The sequence below is a fragment of the Meleagris gallopavo genome, chromosome 2, assembly GCF_000146605.3.
Source record: "Meleagris gallopavo isolate NT-WF06-2002-E0010 breed Aviagen turkey brand Nicholas breeding stock chromosome 2, Turkey_5.1, whole genome shotgun sequence".
NCBI lineage: Eukaryota > Metazoa > Chordata > Aves > Galliformes > Phasianidae > Meleagris > Meleagris gallopavo.
In genome coordinates, this window is record NC_015012.2 from 12,312,257 (window position 1) to 12,327,108 (window position 14,852).

General features: G+C 37.3%; 1 protein-coding gene and 1 long non-coding RNA gene across 5 annotated transcripts in view; one reads left to right on the plus strand and one right to left on the minus strand.

The window, feature by feature from the left end:
• The first annotated feature begins 27 nt into the window (after window positions 1-27).
• On the plus strand, window positions 28-3,712 carry LOC109365854. The gene is made up of 2 exons (XR_002111637.2): window positions 28-259; window positions 973-3,712. It is a non-coding gene; the product is annotated as an uncharacterized LOC109365854 (long non-coding RNA).
• Window positions 3,713-5,818: 2,106 nt separating this feature from the next.
• The window catches only part of SLX4IP (SLX4 interacting protein), a 38,656-nt gene continuing 29,622 nt past the window's right edge, over window positions 5,819-14,852 (minus strand). For 2 of the 4 annotated variants that reach the window (XR_002111636.2, XR_792389.3), the window contains 3 exons: window positions 13,188-13,294; window positions 10,804-11,661; window positions 7,202-9,695 (listed from right to left, as the gene is read on the minus strand). Coding sequence is in view for 1 of the 4 variants with exons in the window: in XM_010706596.3 (XP_010704898.1) it covers window positions 10,872-11,661; window positions 13,188-13,294 (897 nt within the window). In the remaining 3 variants the exon portion in view is untranslated. Of the gene's footprint in view, window positions 6,066-7,201; window positions 9,696-9,985; window positions 11,662-13,187; window positions 13,295-14,852 lie in introns of those variants that run through there. The other 2 variants (XR_002111635.2, XM_010706596.3) reach the window with 2 other exon arrangements.

Sequence of the window (14,852 nt, forward strand, 5' to 3'; positions counted from 1 at the left end):
TTAAGTATGAAAAGTACTAAGAGCCTTAGCTGATTGTGAAAGTTTATAGATAACAGATTACCCATACATCTGATCTGGCATTTGGTATTAATTGTGTGACTTCTTTAGTCTGCTGAAGATATAGGGGAAGATGAAAACCCAATCAAAGAAATCACAGATAAGATTATTGACCTTGTCAGTAAGCGTGATGGAAACAACACACTAATTGCTGCAGTTGCAGAAGTCAGAGTACAAAGACGACCAGTTAAAAACAAAACAGGTAAGTTTTTTCCTGCCTCCGAGTGACTTGCATGCTTTTTATGTCTAGTAAAGACTTTCAAAGCAGGTGGAGCTTTTCTTACTTTTGAATCTATAGCAACTGTGAGAATCTCTGCCTGTTGGCCCTGTAACTGGGAGCAAGAAAATTTTGCACCAGGATCTTGCTATTTGGAATAATAATATAAAGTGTTCTGCAAATGCTCTAGGCAAGTGACCTACCCTCTTAAAAGGGCTGCTCCTTTCTACATAAAAGTAAGAGAGCTAGCTAGTTCTGAGAGCTTTCATGTAGTTTATGTGATGACACCATTGTCCAGATGCAATGAATTAAATATTAAGGTCAAAAGAGTCCAATTAGCTTTCTGCATAGCACCAGGAATGCACGGGCATCTTATGGCCAGCCACAAGTGGAGAGGGAAATGACTTTGGTGGGAATGTAACCAATTGCCCCCAAGCCAAGGGAGCCCTGGCAGGGCAGCTTGCAGTAGTGATGCCTGTGATGACAAGGAATACATCTTCCATGAGGGGGCTGTTAGTTTAATATTCTAACTACTAGCTCACTTAAAGCATTCTGTATTCTAAAAGAGCTATGATTATCCTCACATTATTGTCTGGACCCCAGTGCATAAATGAGGTATAAAAACTGAGATCATCCTTTGTGGAAAGCATTGACTGGAACACTTTGTAGCAGGGGTTAACTGGTCTCATCTCTTCCAGATTTCTTGGTGCCATTACTGAGCTCAGTCTTAACAGTAGCCTGGATCTGTTGCCTGGTAACCGTTTTCTATTGGTGCATTCAAAAGCGCAGAAAGCAGAGCAGCCATACTCACACAGCATCTGATGACAACACCACCAACAACGTAAGGGAGCAGCTAAATCAAATAAAAAACCCCATAGAGAAACACGGAGCAAATACTGTTCCAATTAAAGACTATGAAAACAAAAACTCTAAAATCGCCAAAATAAGGACGCACAATTCAGAAGTGGAGGAAGATGACATGGACAAACACCAGCAAAAGGCCCGGTTTGCCAAGCAGCCAGCATATACTTTGGTAGACAGAGATGAAAAGCCACCCAACAGCACACCCACAAAACACCCAAACTGGACAAATAAACAGGACAACAGAGACTTGGAAAGTGCACAAAGTTTAAATAGAATGGAGTACATTGTATAGCAGACAGTTGGGTGCTGCCGTGCAGGGCCTTTAAATATCATTATAAAGGCACTCAAGAGCTTGTAGTTCTTAAACTGTTGTGTAATATTTGAGTCTAAGGCTATTATTTACTTAGAGTCCCTCTGTTAATTTAAGTTTTGACAAGCTGGCTTACACTGGCAATGATAGTTGCTGTGGTTGGCTGGAATACCAAGTGCTGCATTTCACATCTATGCAAAACTAGTCAAAAGTGCCCTAATGTAAATTCAGCTGTAGCTGATACATCATGGAAATGTTTCATAAGGTATTACAGAGCCTTATTACTCTTCCTTAGCGTTAATTTTTTTTCTGCCAGATGTCCCAATTTATACAGTTTCTTTAGAATAATGCATTTTATTTATATTTATTGAATCTGAGTTTTTTGTATATTGGTTTTATGGTGACGTACAACTAGTTCTGTATTTGAAAGTGCCTTTGCAGCTCGGAACCACAGCAACTATCAAAAATAAGTTTATTATTTATTTTTTTATTGTATTTTTGTTGGGGGAGGGTGGGGGGAACTTGTCAGCAGTTGCTGGTAAATGAAGAATTTAAAGAGGAAAATGTGTCAAAAATAGAAGTTTGTATAGATATGTAAATAATTCTTTTTTATTAATCACTGTGTATATTTGATTTATTAACTTAATAATCAAGAGCCTTAAAATATCATTCCTTTTTATTTATATGTATGTGTTTAGAGTTGAAGGTTTTTGATAGCATTGTAAGCTTGTGGCTTCTTCATTTTGAATTTATTTTCTTGTTACATGTTGCCTATATGCCAAAACTAAGGTGTTCTAAAATAGTTTATTTTTAATAGGACGGGCTTTCATGCCTTGATGCTGGTTTTTGTACAATGTCAAATGTTTGAAACACCTTCCATAGTATCACTTTAAGACTATTTGTAAGTACTGACTGAGGCAGTTTAGATAATTAGACTAGAAAATTTTTTTTGCTGCTTTAGACTTGAAACCGAGTGACAGGCAGATAATCTGCTAAGAAGCAGTTTAAGGGAACAAAACTGAGCTATTACTTTATGTAGATGAAATGTGAGTGGTTGCATGTAATTAAAATATCAAATTAGCGTGTGAAGTTGGAAACACAGCAATCTTATTTTGTAAATTCTGATTTATTTTTTTTCTCACCATGAATATGTAATACTGAACCACTTGTAGATTTGAATTTTTTTGTAATCTACTGCATTTAGGGAGTATTCTAATAAGCTAGTTGTTGAATACTTGAACAGTAGAATGTCCAGTAAGATCACTGTGTAGGTTTGCCATAGATTACACTGCCCGCCTTAACAAGTGAGGAAATCAAAGTGCTATTACAATGTTTAAGATCAAAAGGCTTATAAACATACTAATCTCAGTGGTTAACCATTGAGATCATGAAGATACCTTGTATTGTGATATTAGTGTTATATGAAAATGCATCTTTGATGTGTTGTTCCTGGCAATAAATCTTGAAAAGTAATATTTATTAAATTTTTTGTATGAAAACATAAAATAGCGTGGAGATTATTGAGCTCGGAAGCGCTCCCAACTGGTTAGTTGTGCTACAACAGTGGCAAGTGATGGCTTACGTTTTTAAGACCTGATGCTGATTTTGGTGAAGTCTAGCTTTTTGTTAGATGATTACATGTTTCTGTCTGGCTTTCATTCAAATTGAAGGGGTTCAAAAGCAACCTGTCCCTTGTTCTTGATGTCTTTTGGCTAATGTACCTCTGTGTCCTTTTGAAAAGAGAATGACAATGTGACTGGAATTGTGCAACTAGTTTACTTTGCATGGACCAATGAACTACCACCAGCTGGTAACCAAATCTAAGTAGCTAGGCAAGATACAAACTGCTGACCTGGATGGGAAAGGAGCCATAGATTATACTGATGCCTAATGAGCAAAAAAATGCTTTATAAAGCATAAAATAAACTCTTAGAATACTCTGAAATGGCTCAGTGCTTAACTAATGCAGCCCCTCCTGGCTTTGAGGGGCTGGGTGTGCAACTACTGGTCAGTTGTGCTCTTTATTTTAGCACGTTTCCCAATGAAGCTGTAACTTCGGTTTGCTAAAGCTGACAGAAACATTAAGTAACAAACTCAGCTGACAAATAATATGAAAGAGGTTCGTATTCCTTCTTGTACTTCATCTTAAGCCACTCCATGCAAGAATTGAAAAATAATAGGCTTTTTCTTTCGTATTTGTTTGTAATAAATGTAGATAGCTTATATAAAGATTGTTACAATATAAACACTTGAAAATAATCTGAGCACAAGACATACTGTTCTGTACTGTCTTTATCACCATTTGAAAAAAAAGATAAAATCTCTTTCTTTAGTGTTACTTTTTTTTTTTTTTAAAGTCGTATTTTAAGATGAGATTTCTAACTTGTTGCTACACAATACTTTGAAAGGGCTACTGCTCTTAGTGTTCCCAATTGCATGTCACGTAGCTGAAGTACCAGGGAATCACCAGTTTACTGCTTGCTGAAGGAAAAATTGACAAGATTAACTTCATCTATCCACTTCAATAATACTTCAACGAATTCCATAAGTATTCTTTTTCCTCTGTTCCTAAATTTCTACACTTGGCAATAAAGCAAAGAAGTTGCATCTAAAATAGCCTCTTAATGGAATCCTCCACCTGGCTTAGAGGCACAGTGAGGCTATCAACTGAATTGTTTTCTGTACTATAACATTGAATTAACAATCTTCCTCTAGTCTACACTTCACAGAGGTCTCAACTTCAACAATGCAAAGCCAGCTACTGCTTCTAAATCACATAAACATTTACACTTGAATTTGAAGGAATAAAACTGAGGCAGCCTTCTATTAGGCAAAATTAAAAAAAAAAAGAAAAGAAAAACCAGAATACCAGGACTTCTGCTAGTCATGGGAACGTGTCTGTGACATGCTACTTCAAAGCCTGCTGAGGCAAATTCTAATTAGACTTAATCATCTAACACAGTGCCAATGCTATTTAGATCTCCAAAGACAGCATAAAGAAAAATGTTGAGCATAGTATTAATTTGTTTTTATGTATTTTTTCCAGGGCAACAAAGCACTGTGTTGACCATGCGGAGGTTTGTTACGGCACTGATTTCCTGTGTAATTCATCATAACCTGATGGCCTTACAAAATCAGAGTGGTAAAAGTTATGTTATATCCTTGTATCTCAGTGGTAGCTTCAAGGTTACTTTACGCTGGAGAATTTACAAAAAAAAGCAGTCTTCCAAAGCCCAGAACTACTCCCCAGTGGAGGGTTGATAAACAGAATGTTTTCTATGGGGATGAAAATAAATAGAAACATGAACAGTGAAGGCTTTCCCATTAGAATATCAAGGCATGTTTACATCTATGGAAACTGTTCATTCATGGTTTACTACTCTGGGAAGATGCATTCTGTTTAGTCATGAGAAGTCTCCTGCTGCTAGTGTGTTTGGATTTCTATTTATCTAAGAATGAAAAATGTGTGCTTCCTGAGCTGCCATTTAAACATATTTTTAAAGTTCATAAGTTACTCCTTTTTGCTCCACCAGTTCTGCTATTCCTGTGGTTAACTGAGCCCATCAAATCTGGGTTTGGTTCAACCTGAACTGAACAGAGCCACATCAAAGTCACTGCACCTCCACGTGGAAAGGGCCCACCTTACATGGAGGTGACTAGCAAAAAAGCTGCTGACCATGCATATTACATCAGCCTGACAATAAATTCATGTCATTGGGTGAAAGATAGCCTTGGGAATGGCTATTTGTGTTGTTAATACAAGCAAATGACAGCCAGACTTATTACATAAGTAATACAAACCAGTTCAGAGCATAAATACGAAACTAGCAACCCTCAAGCTATTTTCACAGATAAAAATATTTTTCTCTTTATAGCAATACTTGTTCTTGCACCAATGGACACCTCTCCATGGCAAGAGTTAATGCTATTAATCAGTTCCCTGGCAAGCTAGAAAACGTACATGGTTACTTTTTCCTTTGCTCCTTGAAGGCTGCATGATGCAGCTAGTCATCTGCTATCCCCAGTGTGCCTGCTCCAGCCTTCATCCTCTAGCTTGGATTGCAGCCCTTGGGCTTTGCAGAGTTCCCCCGGAACAAGTCACAAGGCAAAAGCAATTTTTATATTTGTGTCTGCAAAGAAGATGAGAAGTTCTGACAAGGGAAGTACCAAATTCAGCCTTTTCCTCCCCAGATGATGGAAGTGATTGCATAAGCTCCTCCTCCCTTTCTAAAAGAAGCAAGATACTAACAGATGTTTGATATTCAAGAATTTTTCAGCTTCTCCTTTTGCAGTATTAACACCAGTGGTCATCATGACTACTGTTTACAGAGTCTGTTTTTAAAGGCTAGCTATTTTTCCCCTTGGTTTAGGAATACAAAACCAAACAGAAAAATAGCTGTGCTGAATGTGATTAATTCCAATTCTTGGACGTGGAGGAGAAAACAGTTGAAGGCTGTGAGCAGTCTGCTGGCCATTGGATGGTTGGCAGATGGCTTACCGAGCACTGGGGCAGCCATGGAGCGTTGCGGTATCAGACAGGCGTCAGACCAGAGTTCCAGCCCACAGCTTCCAGCCAGCTCCTTCTCTGTGATGTGCAAATTGTTCCAACCAGTTTCTCTACGGGGTGGAGGAATAAACTTCTATTCTTTTCATTCTGGTGTTATGAGATCATATGAATATTAAAAAAGGGCACGCACATCTCTCAAATTATAGCTCTAGACCCTTTTCCTTAAAGATTTGGTGCATAATCAAAAAGACAATTATTCTGGCTGAAAATAAAGCAGTTCCAAAGCTAGATTACCAATTCCTGCTGCTGAGGTAGTAACTGAAGGAGTTGTCTCAGCTCTACTAAAGGATGTACCTGGCAAAATATGAGCAGATCAGTGAATTTCTCATTCACAAAAAGGATACTGCTACCTCTCACAGCAATGAATTCTCGACTCTGGAATAACTAAAACATGTGGTAAAGGAGTTAGGATGTTGGAGGCTATTTCCTTGGACAAATTCCAGGTTATAGCTGAAATGCCCTAGGGCACAGCATCATTTTCACAACTATTATACAAATTCTTAGCATAAGCCAATGCTGAACAAAAAGTCCCAATCTAAAAATGTCACCCTTCTTTCCATTGTGGAAGGGACAAGGTCACACACTACCAGGTTCCATGGAAGTTATCTGGAATAAAGAAGTGAGCAAGAAGGGAGAACTGTATTAAGAAATAGATGAACAAGTTGATGAAAGAGGAGTTGATGAGCTCCTTAACCAACATGCATTACCATGAAGAAACTGCTTGCTCTCAACCATCAAAATAAGCATATTCATATTCCTCTCAAGTTCAGCAGCAGAACACCTTGATATCCCTTTGATGAAAGGCTCAATGTGCTGCTGTTTCCCCAGTGCCCAATTTTTCCTTCACATAGTTTTCTGGATACTACTTAATGTTTATTAGAGTAGAAAAAAGCAGAATGCAAAGTGAGGAGTGCCTTGTATTAAAGCTAATTTCTGAGGCCAAGCCACATTTTCCACTGCTGCTCAAAGACTCTTGATACTATTAAGTGCTTGCTTATTAAGTGTTTGCTCAAGCTTGCATTAGAGTGCTTTAATACTGCAGGAGACATTTAATAGGTACTGATACAGACAATGAGATAACTACTGTTAACATGAACAACATGGATATTCTAGTTACATTTTACATCATTCTTATTTCAACTGCTTCTCAATGCAAACAAAAAGTTATTTCCTCTATTTTTCCTTAAAAAAGATCAACTTTCCCTTCAAAAGCCAATGAGATGATGATGTAAAAATGCCAATTAAAACCCAAAAAATGTGACCCACATGCAGAGCTGTGAGAGGGAAGGAAGTTTACACTGATAAAATAAATGTTCCAGCAAGTTTATCTAACACCTCACTCAGACAAAATATTTTGTAGTAAAGAAAGGTTTTGTTCTTAAAATTTTCTTTTTCTGTTAGAAACAAGTGTTCTTGATATTCTTCAAGTCAAGTGTTACACTGAAATGTGACAATGAACTGGTAATAACATACTTGTATAAGCTGTAGAACCTGGTATGCAGAACTACAATTTGACAATCATCAGAACTAGCACAATGCCTATCACCCAAATAGAAGTGTTCTACTAGCTGAAAACTCTCCTACGGGGATCAGCGCTGGGCAAACGATATTTTACATCAGCTGCTTCCTTTTAATATATAAATATGTAAAAGGCTGGCCTAGCCTTTGATGTATGTTTAAATACACAGGTTCACTACACAAATATTTTAACTGCTTCTTTGTAACACATACTGGAAATGATAGTCTGCACACATTAGTTTGGCTGGGAAAGGACTGCCTCGCTATCAGCAAACAGCACAGACCAAATTAAGCAGACCACGGCTTTAGCCAGTCAGCTCCTCAGACCTATACATATTTCAGAGAAGTTCATAGAAGCACTGAAGAAAAAACAAACAATAAAAAACAAACCCAAAGAAAAAAATGAAGACATTATTTCTGTGCTTCAATGGAAGCTTCAGAATAGAATAGAGCCTTAAATATTTAATATCTTTAATAAAAAGGCATGCTAACTCTGCTGTGTAGCAAATTTGTAATAGCAAGCCTGGGCCAAGACTTGAAAGCTGCTCTTTTTCTCTTACTGAGGCTCAGTTTCCAGCAGGCTTTTTTTTTCTCCTGATCCTAACCATGACTTGGAAACCAGGTTAGCATTTCTAGAGTATGCCAGACCACACACATCTGTCAGTCATCTGGATGCAGGTGGACTGCAGATAAAGAAAAAACACAAGGCTCAGGAGAAGAACCTCGGGGTTAAAGCAGACAGATAACAGAGGCATATGCTAACAATACAGTTCAGGTATCACATTAAATCCTCCATTGCATTTGCAAAAGGGAAACTTTTACAGTAGTCCTAATGCACAAGGAGAAGAAAGAACAATTCTGAGTGGTAGCACCATCTAAAATCCAGAAATGACAATATTGAAACTTTTTCCCTAAAATGCCCTGCATTTCTGAAAGGATGCAAGAAATAGCTTTTCAAATTAACTTCTAAATACACATCTAAAAAGCAGTGGGTCTCACAAACAAGCCTAGGAACCTAACAAGCCACCAATTACAGTTCACTGTAAAGTTCACTGTAATTGTTCTGAGCCTGTAAGCTCAAACATTTTTAAACAATCTAGTCCTACGTTTCTTAATTTTACAAGATCACTATTTTAAACAGATGTTCTCATGTTATCAGTAAGGTGATGGGAAACAGTACTCTAAGTAACAAAACAAAATATCCTAAAAGCAAAATCAACTACTCTCAGCTGCAGAAAAAGCAATAATTTTATCTGCCCATACAAATGTATGACAGTCATTTTTAAGGGTGCATGCAGATATGTTACTCGGTTACAAGTAAAACTAATCTGTAATTATAAGGCCAAACTAGTAAGAATACTAATATTCACTGATACAAGACACACATGGTAAAGTGTTATCTTGCGTCATACTTGATTCTAATACTTGAATTAAGTTCTTTTGAAGAAGAGAAGTGCAAGAGGAGGGGAAGCTTCTGATTCCAAAGCTATTAGTAGTAGTTTGGGGCATACTTGCTCCAGTTTGCGCACAGTTCTCACAGAAACAATCAGTGTGTTTGCCACTTTGGGAAAGCCATCGTAACACCTCTTTGCTAAGCAGAACAAAACAAAAACAAATATCAAAAACAAATAAACAAAAAACCTGAAGTAAATTTGCCAACTCAACATGTGTCTGTTCTTACATAATAATATTCTAATAGTTCATCTCCTATAGTTACCTGTTATAAGCAAGAGTATAATGGAAAATTCAAAAGCATCCAGATAAAAAGCATGGTAGAAATAATGGGAATGTAAAACAGCAGACTAGAATATACGCTTGTACCATTTGTTATCAGATTATTCACTGTTAGGTCTTAAATAAACCATCTAGAAAATGGCTGAGATCTTAATATAAACAATTGAGCAATTCTGTTTTACTTACTTTTATTTCTCTGAAACTTAACTAGATGTCCTTATACTCTTTATATCTCTTCCAAGTCCTTACTAGCAGAGTCTCCAGCCCATACAAAAGTGCAGTAAACATACCTCAGGATATTATTCCAAACCCAGGTTCATTTGCAGCCTCCCTTTTGCTTGTTACTTGGAAAGACCTTTCTGCATAGCCTGAAGATTGGCAGCATTAGCAACCTTATTGCAAAGCATTGTGAGTAACACGTAAACAGGCTGAAAGAGAAAAAAAGAATATGTATTCTAGCAGGCATGCAGAATCTTTTTCATTTACAGCAAAAGCAGAAGTTTTTTATAATAGCAATGATGCTGCTCAACTATCAGTGCTTTGCTGACAGTTGCTGAGTTATTGACTCTAACACTACACACCAATTCCAGTGCTATGGATGTGGATCTCCCCATGAATCTAGATGAGCCTATTCACAACATAATTGTGTGTCAGTAAGAATTTTGCAATATTTACTTCACATAAAATGTCTGTGCTTACATTGATTTTGAGAGAAGGATCGAAAGGAAATTGCTTGCCATTTTATTTTAACCATTTAAAAATATAAACACGAAATAAGAAGTTACATTTCCATAGCACATAGCATACAAGTTACAAAAAGAGTACTAAAAAGCCTTGAACGGTTAAAAATTACCTCTATCTTAAAAAATTCCGATTGCTAACACCTGAAAAGCACTGCGTGGTGGCCTCACACACAAACAAGGGTTGATTTTGAAACCTGAGTGCAAGTTTGTGTTACGTTTTTACAGATAGTGAATGCGAGATCACTTGTATCCACAGCTCAGTTTAGAAATACGTATTCATGTGAAAACTGCCCAAGCACAAGCAAGGGGAAAGCCAACTGAAAATGCGGCCCTTCAATTAAAATCCAGCTAAAGAGGTATTTGAAATAACCTCAATTTGCCTTACTCTTGTAAATATCATATGAATAAACCAGAAACTTCCTAACATGGAAAAGGATTAATTTTGACTAAAATAAACTGTGTGTTTAGAAACAAGGAAAAAAAAGATAACTGTAGCTGTTGAGAGATAACAATAGTGATTTGAGCTCATACTGTTATCAGCTGTCAGGACTTTTTAATAGTATCAAAACAACAACTGATCTGAAATTTTGCTTAGTAAATATTATGTAATAGGAGATTTTTCTTTCTCTAAATATTACATTTGGTTTGTACAATATTTATGCATCTAATATGAAAAGATATAATTATCTTTTAGTTCCAAATAGCTAAGATGCCTCGTTAACTGGTTATTTAAAATTTTATCTAATTTTGACTTTCTTTAAAAATATATTTTTTAAATTTAATTGCTTCCTACTTTTTATATATGCTTTCCAAACACAAATCTGGCTGTTCGCCCACACTACCATGGTGATATTTCAGTCTTTATGGCTTCTTAAGCCTTCGTAGTTTTAACTTCCTGAGACCATCTTCACCTTCTTTTTTCCTTTTTTGGATCAGCTTCTCTGAAGACACAGCCTGCATTTCTAAATAGGATGATGAAAGCACCACTGGTAATTCTTCAGTGGTTGTGTCTGGCTCATTTTGGTTTGTCCTCGTAGAAAGAGGCTGGGATTGTTTTTTTCCAAAAGTAACTAACTTTTCATCAGATGCAATTTTTGTTAAGTCTTGTTTAGAAAACAACCTGGAATTAAGTGGGGTCTTCTCCTCCAAGAACAGACCTAGATGATCATCACTGCACTTACTCCTTTCTGTGTTGCTAGGAATTAAAGGAGTCTCTTCAGAGGATATTTCTTTGAAATGGTCTAACTTTTCTTCTGAACTACAGTTAGTTTCAGTTATTTTTTGATTTTGTTTTGGACCTAGCAGTGCTGACTCATAGCTACAAGGAGAATTTTTGCTTAGAAGTCTTGACTTCAACCGCTCCACAGAGTGAGGTTTTTGCTGGCTGCTAGCATCCTCTGGCTGTCTCTGATTAACATTATTTTCCAGCTCTGAAACAGGAAACTCCAAGTTGCTCTCAGCTGTATTTATGCAGTTCTTTAGCCGTCCTGTGCTCCTCCATTTCACTTCTGATTGAGGACTGGGAGAAGTTTGACAGTCATTCTTTCTGTTCCCTGTCTGTAAGCCCACTGAGCCAAGATCCACTTTCTTGGAGTCCTTGTTGGTTTGAGGTTTGCTCACACTATTTTTCCCCTTTTTTGTCCTTTTCACACTGCAATAAAAAGGGATATTGTTTTTAATAAAAAGAAATGTTTGCTGTCTCAGTCTGTCCTTCTTACAAAATCTGAAAGACCACCAGGGCAACTCTCTTTTTGATTGTGGAAAAAAAATCCCCGTATATCATCTTGACAAGCAGTAATGTTTGCCTAGTGTGGATAGTATCAAGTATTATCCATCTGATTTTCCACTGCACTAGGGGAACCCTACTTATTAATGACTAAGCCACCGAGGAGTTCACATTCTATTCCAAGGGGCAGAACTGGATTCATTACAAGAGTTAAAGGTCAACACAACATAAGTATATTGAATTCCTTCCCAAACCAGCCAGATAAAATAGTATGTCATAAGTGCCTAAATGATTCCAAACCATTCCCAGATATCCATATGCATAATGTACATCTGAAGAATAGAGGGGGGCAGGCTGGAGAAGCAGTGTGTGCGCCTGTGCGACTTTCTAATCTCTAGTTTAGAAACATTCCTCTGGAATTTTTCCCAGGACATTTCAAAGCACTACTTTAAAGCTAACCACCACTCATCTAATATCAAGCCTTCTCATCTGGGAAGGACTTAGGTAATGCACACAGATGATATTCTGAAAGGAATTATACAGGAAAAGGGAATCAATCACAAGGGACATGACAAAGCATCAGTTCAGAAACACTCCTCGGCAGAGTGCCTTACATACAAATCCAAACTTCACACAAATTGTGAAATGAACTTTATGCACGAGTACAGAAGCTGCCTACTTAAAGTTTCCAGTCTAAAGATATTGCTATAGAACACCCCATACTGGGACTGCCTTCTGCTGATCTGCTGGCACCAAGCAGTTCCCAGATTGATATTTAACTCCTTGGAGAAGTGGTTCCTACAGAATAGGTAGAACTGGCATTCCTCCAAATCTAATTTCCCTTCTAAAAACAACAAACAAGACAACATGGGTTAAAATTGAAGTTGCCAGAGTTCATAGCAAATCCCCAAGTCCACAGTTGATATACTAAATATGTGGAACTTCTGGCAGTTGGTGCAAATAAAAATAGCACCCTGGTACAGCAGGCAACATGCTCTGCTGACCAACCAAAGCCCTCATCTACTACTGGCTAGAGCTGTGCAGGCCACTCTTCAGCTGTGGCAAAATATCCAAACTATCACACAACCAGTGAAGATTCTCAAAACAAATGAAATACATATTTGCAAGTGTTTTTCACCAGACTCAAACAGCACTTATTTATCTTGGCTCAGAGCTTCTTTCAAGAAAAAGACACTCTGTTTTGGTTCTGCCTTTTGCTACATGAGATATATATGCGGATTATAACAGCTTTCATTTTTTATGTCATACAGAATAAGAAAGATCATTTTATGTGCTTTATTCACAGCACATAAGCGACAGCCCTAATGATGTTGAATAGTATTTTACAGAGAAGTTCATATTATTTGACATTTTACTAAATAGACTAGATTTCTATTAACACAAATTCTATTAGATTATAAATATAACAACTTAGAAACAAAGAGACATACATTTCCTTCAAGATATCTTGCTTTATCTGTTCGTTCAGACTAAGCTTAAGCTTTCCGTTTTCAGCAGATTCAGAAAAATATTCAGATGTCCCATTGGAAACTTCTTTCTGTTCCAAAAGAAAACACAGGTTTGAAACGTGACACATCAAGATACGATTATTCAACATTAAGCTTCATTTCTAATACTAAAACTTGCAGATGTTCTTTATTATTCTGATCTGAGCAGTCTAAAAGAAACATCTAAGAAGAGAATTATCTTTAATTTTTTAATACTTGGGTCTAGTCAGCTCACTCCCTTTTCAGACTCCCAGTGAACATATTTCATATGCTAAAATATATCACAAACAAGCAAGACTGCAACATAAAGGATGCAGCTTTCCAAACCATCTGAGGAAACTGTTGGCAAATATTTGACATCTTTGTGGCTCAAACTGTGACAAATGCCAGGAATCTCTCTTGCAGACAGGAGCATGTTTGTCAGTTTTTTTCCTGAAGAGACTGACTGGCGCAGTGGTCTATATATTTATTCTCAGAAGAATTCCCATAATTTTCCATACTTACAAAAAATATACAGAGTATTACTTGCTCATTTAAGAAGGTAAGGGTTAAAATTTTTAATACTAACATTCAAATACTCACAGCTTGTGGTGGTTGGCTACTACAGGACAACAGGGGAATTCTTTCTGGTCTCAACTAACAGCAGTACCGTATTTTTAAATAATGTGAGATTGAGGCAACAGGGAGGGAAGGAAAATGCTCTTTTTCTTCAAGCTGTGAGCATTTCCTTTCACAATGAAAGAATCTCAATGAGGGAAGGGCCAGTTGCTGACTTCACTATTAACCACCACACGCTTCAAAAAAATATTATCTCTGAGGCTAGAGAGAAAAAAAAACAACATTGCAAAGTCAAGAAGAGAAGAGGCTCTCTGTGTCTCCTTTCCTCTGATAGCTTTTTTCTCCATTAGATCAAATGATGAAACTTCTGACTGGGGGGTCATCAAATGTACGGAGTGCTTCTTGATACCATTTCTTGACCCGAGCTCTAAATCCAGCTCACTAAAAGCCAAGCAGTATGAAAGAATGGAAGCACGGGGGGACAGCGGAGGCAGGAGGCTAAGTATGTATATGGAACATTTTACCTGGAATGCCACTCAGGAACCTGTCACTGAGATGGGATTAAGCCCTGCCCATTTCAGTTTCTATAGGAGAAGGAGTAAATCCCACTCTTTCCAGAAGAACAAACCAGAGAAATCAGTTTTCTGTCTTGTAAGCAGAAAGAGGGTAGTCAGGTCAGGCAAAGAAAATGGGCCCTTTTGATACTTCAAAAAACTACAGCTGTTTTGAGCCTTCATTTCAGAGGCAATCTATGCAAATGTTTGTGTGTACATTAACAGATGCATGAAGTTCTGTGCACTAACACTGCAACACGTGTTTACAATAAGCACAAAATAAGTTGGACGTGCGTGTAAAGCGATTTCAATCTCAAAAATCAAGCCTGACTAGTTTAATCTGAAGGATGAATTGCTGCTTCTATTCCTGCGAGAGATATGGACTCTCCTAATTTAACTTCATATGTTTTCGTATTTTGTGAGCTACTGAAGAAGGAAATATTATGAAGATACTGAAAGATCTGTGCTATTCTTAAGAGAATGCACAGACTAACTA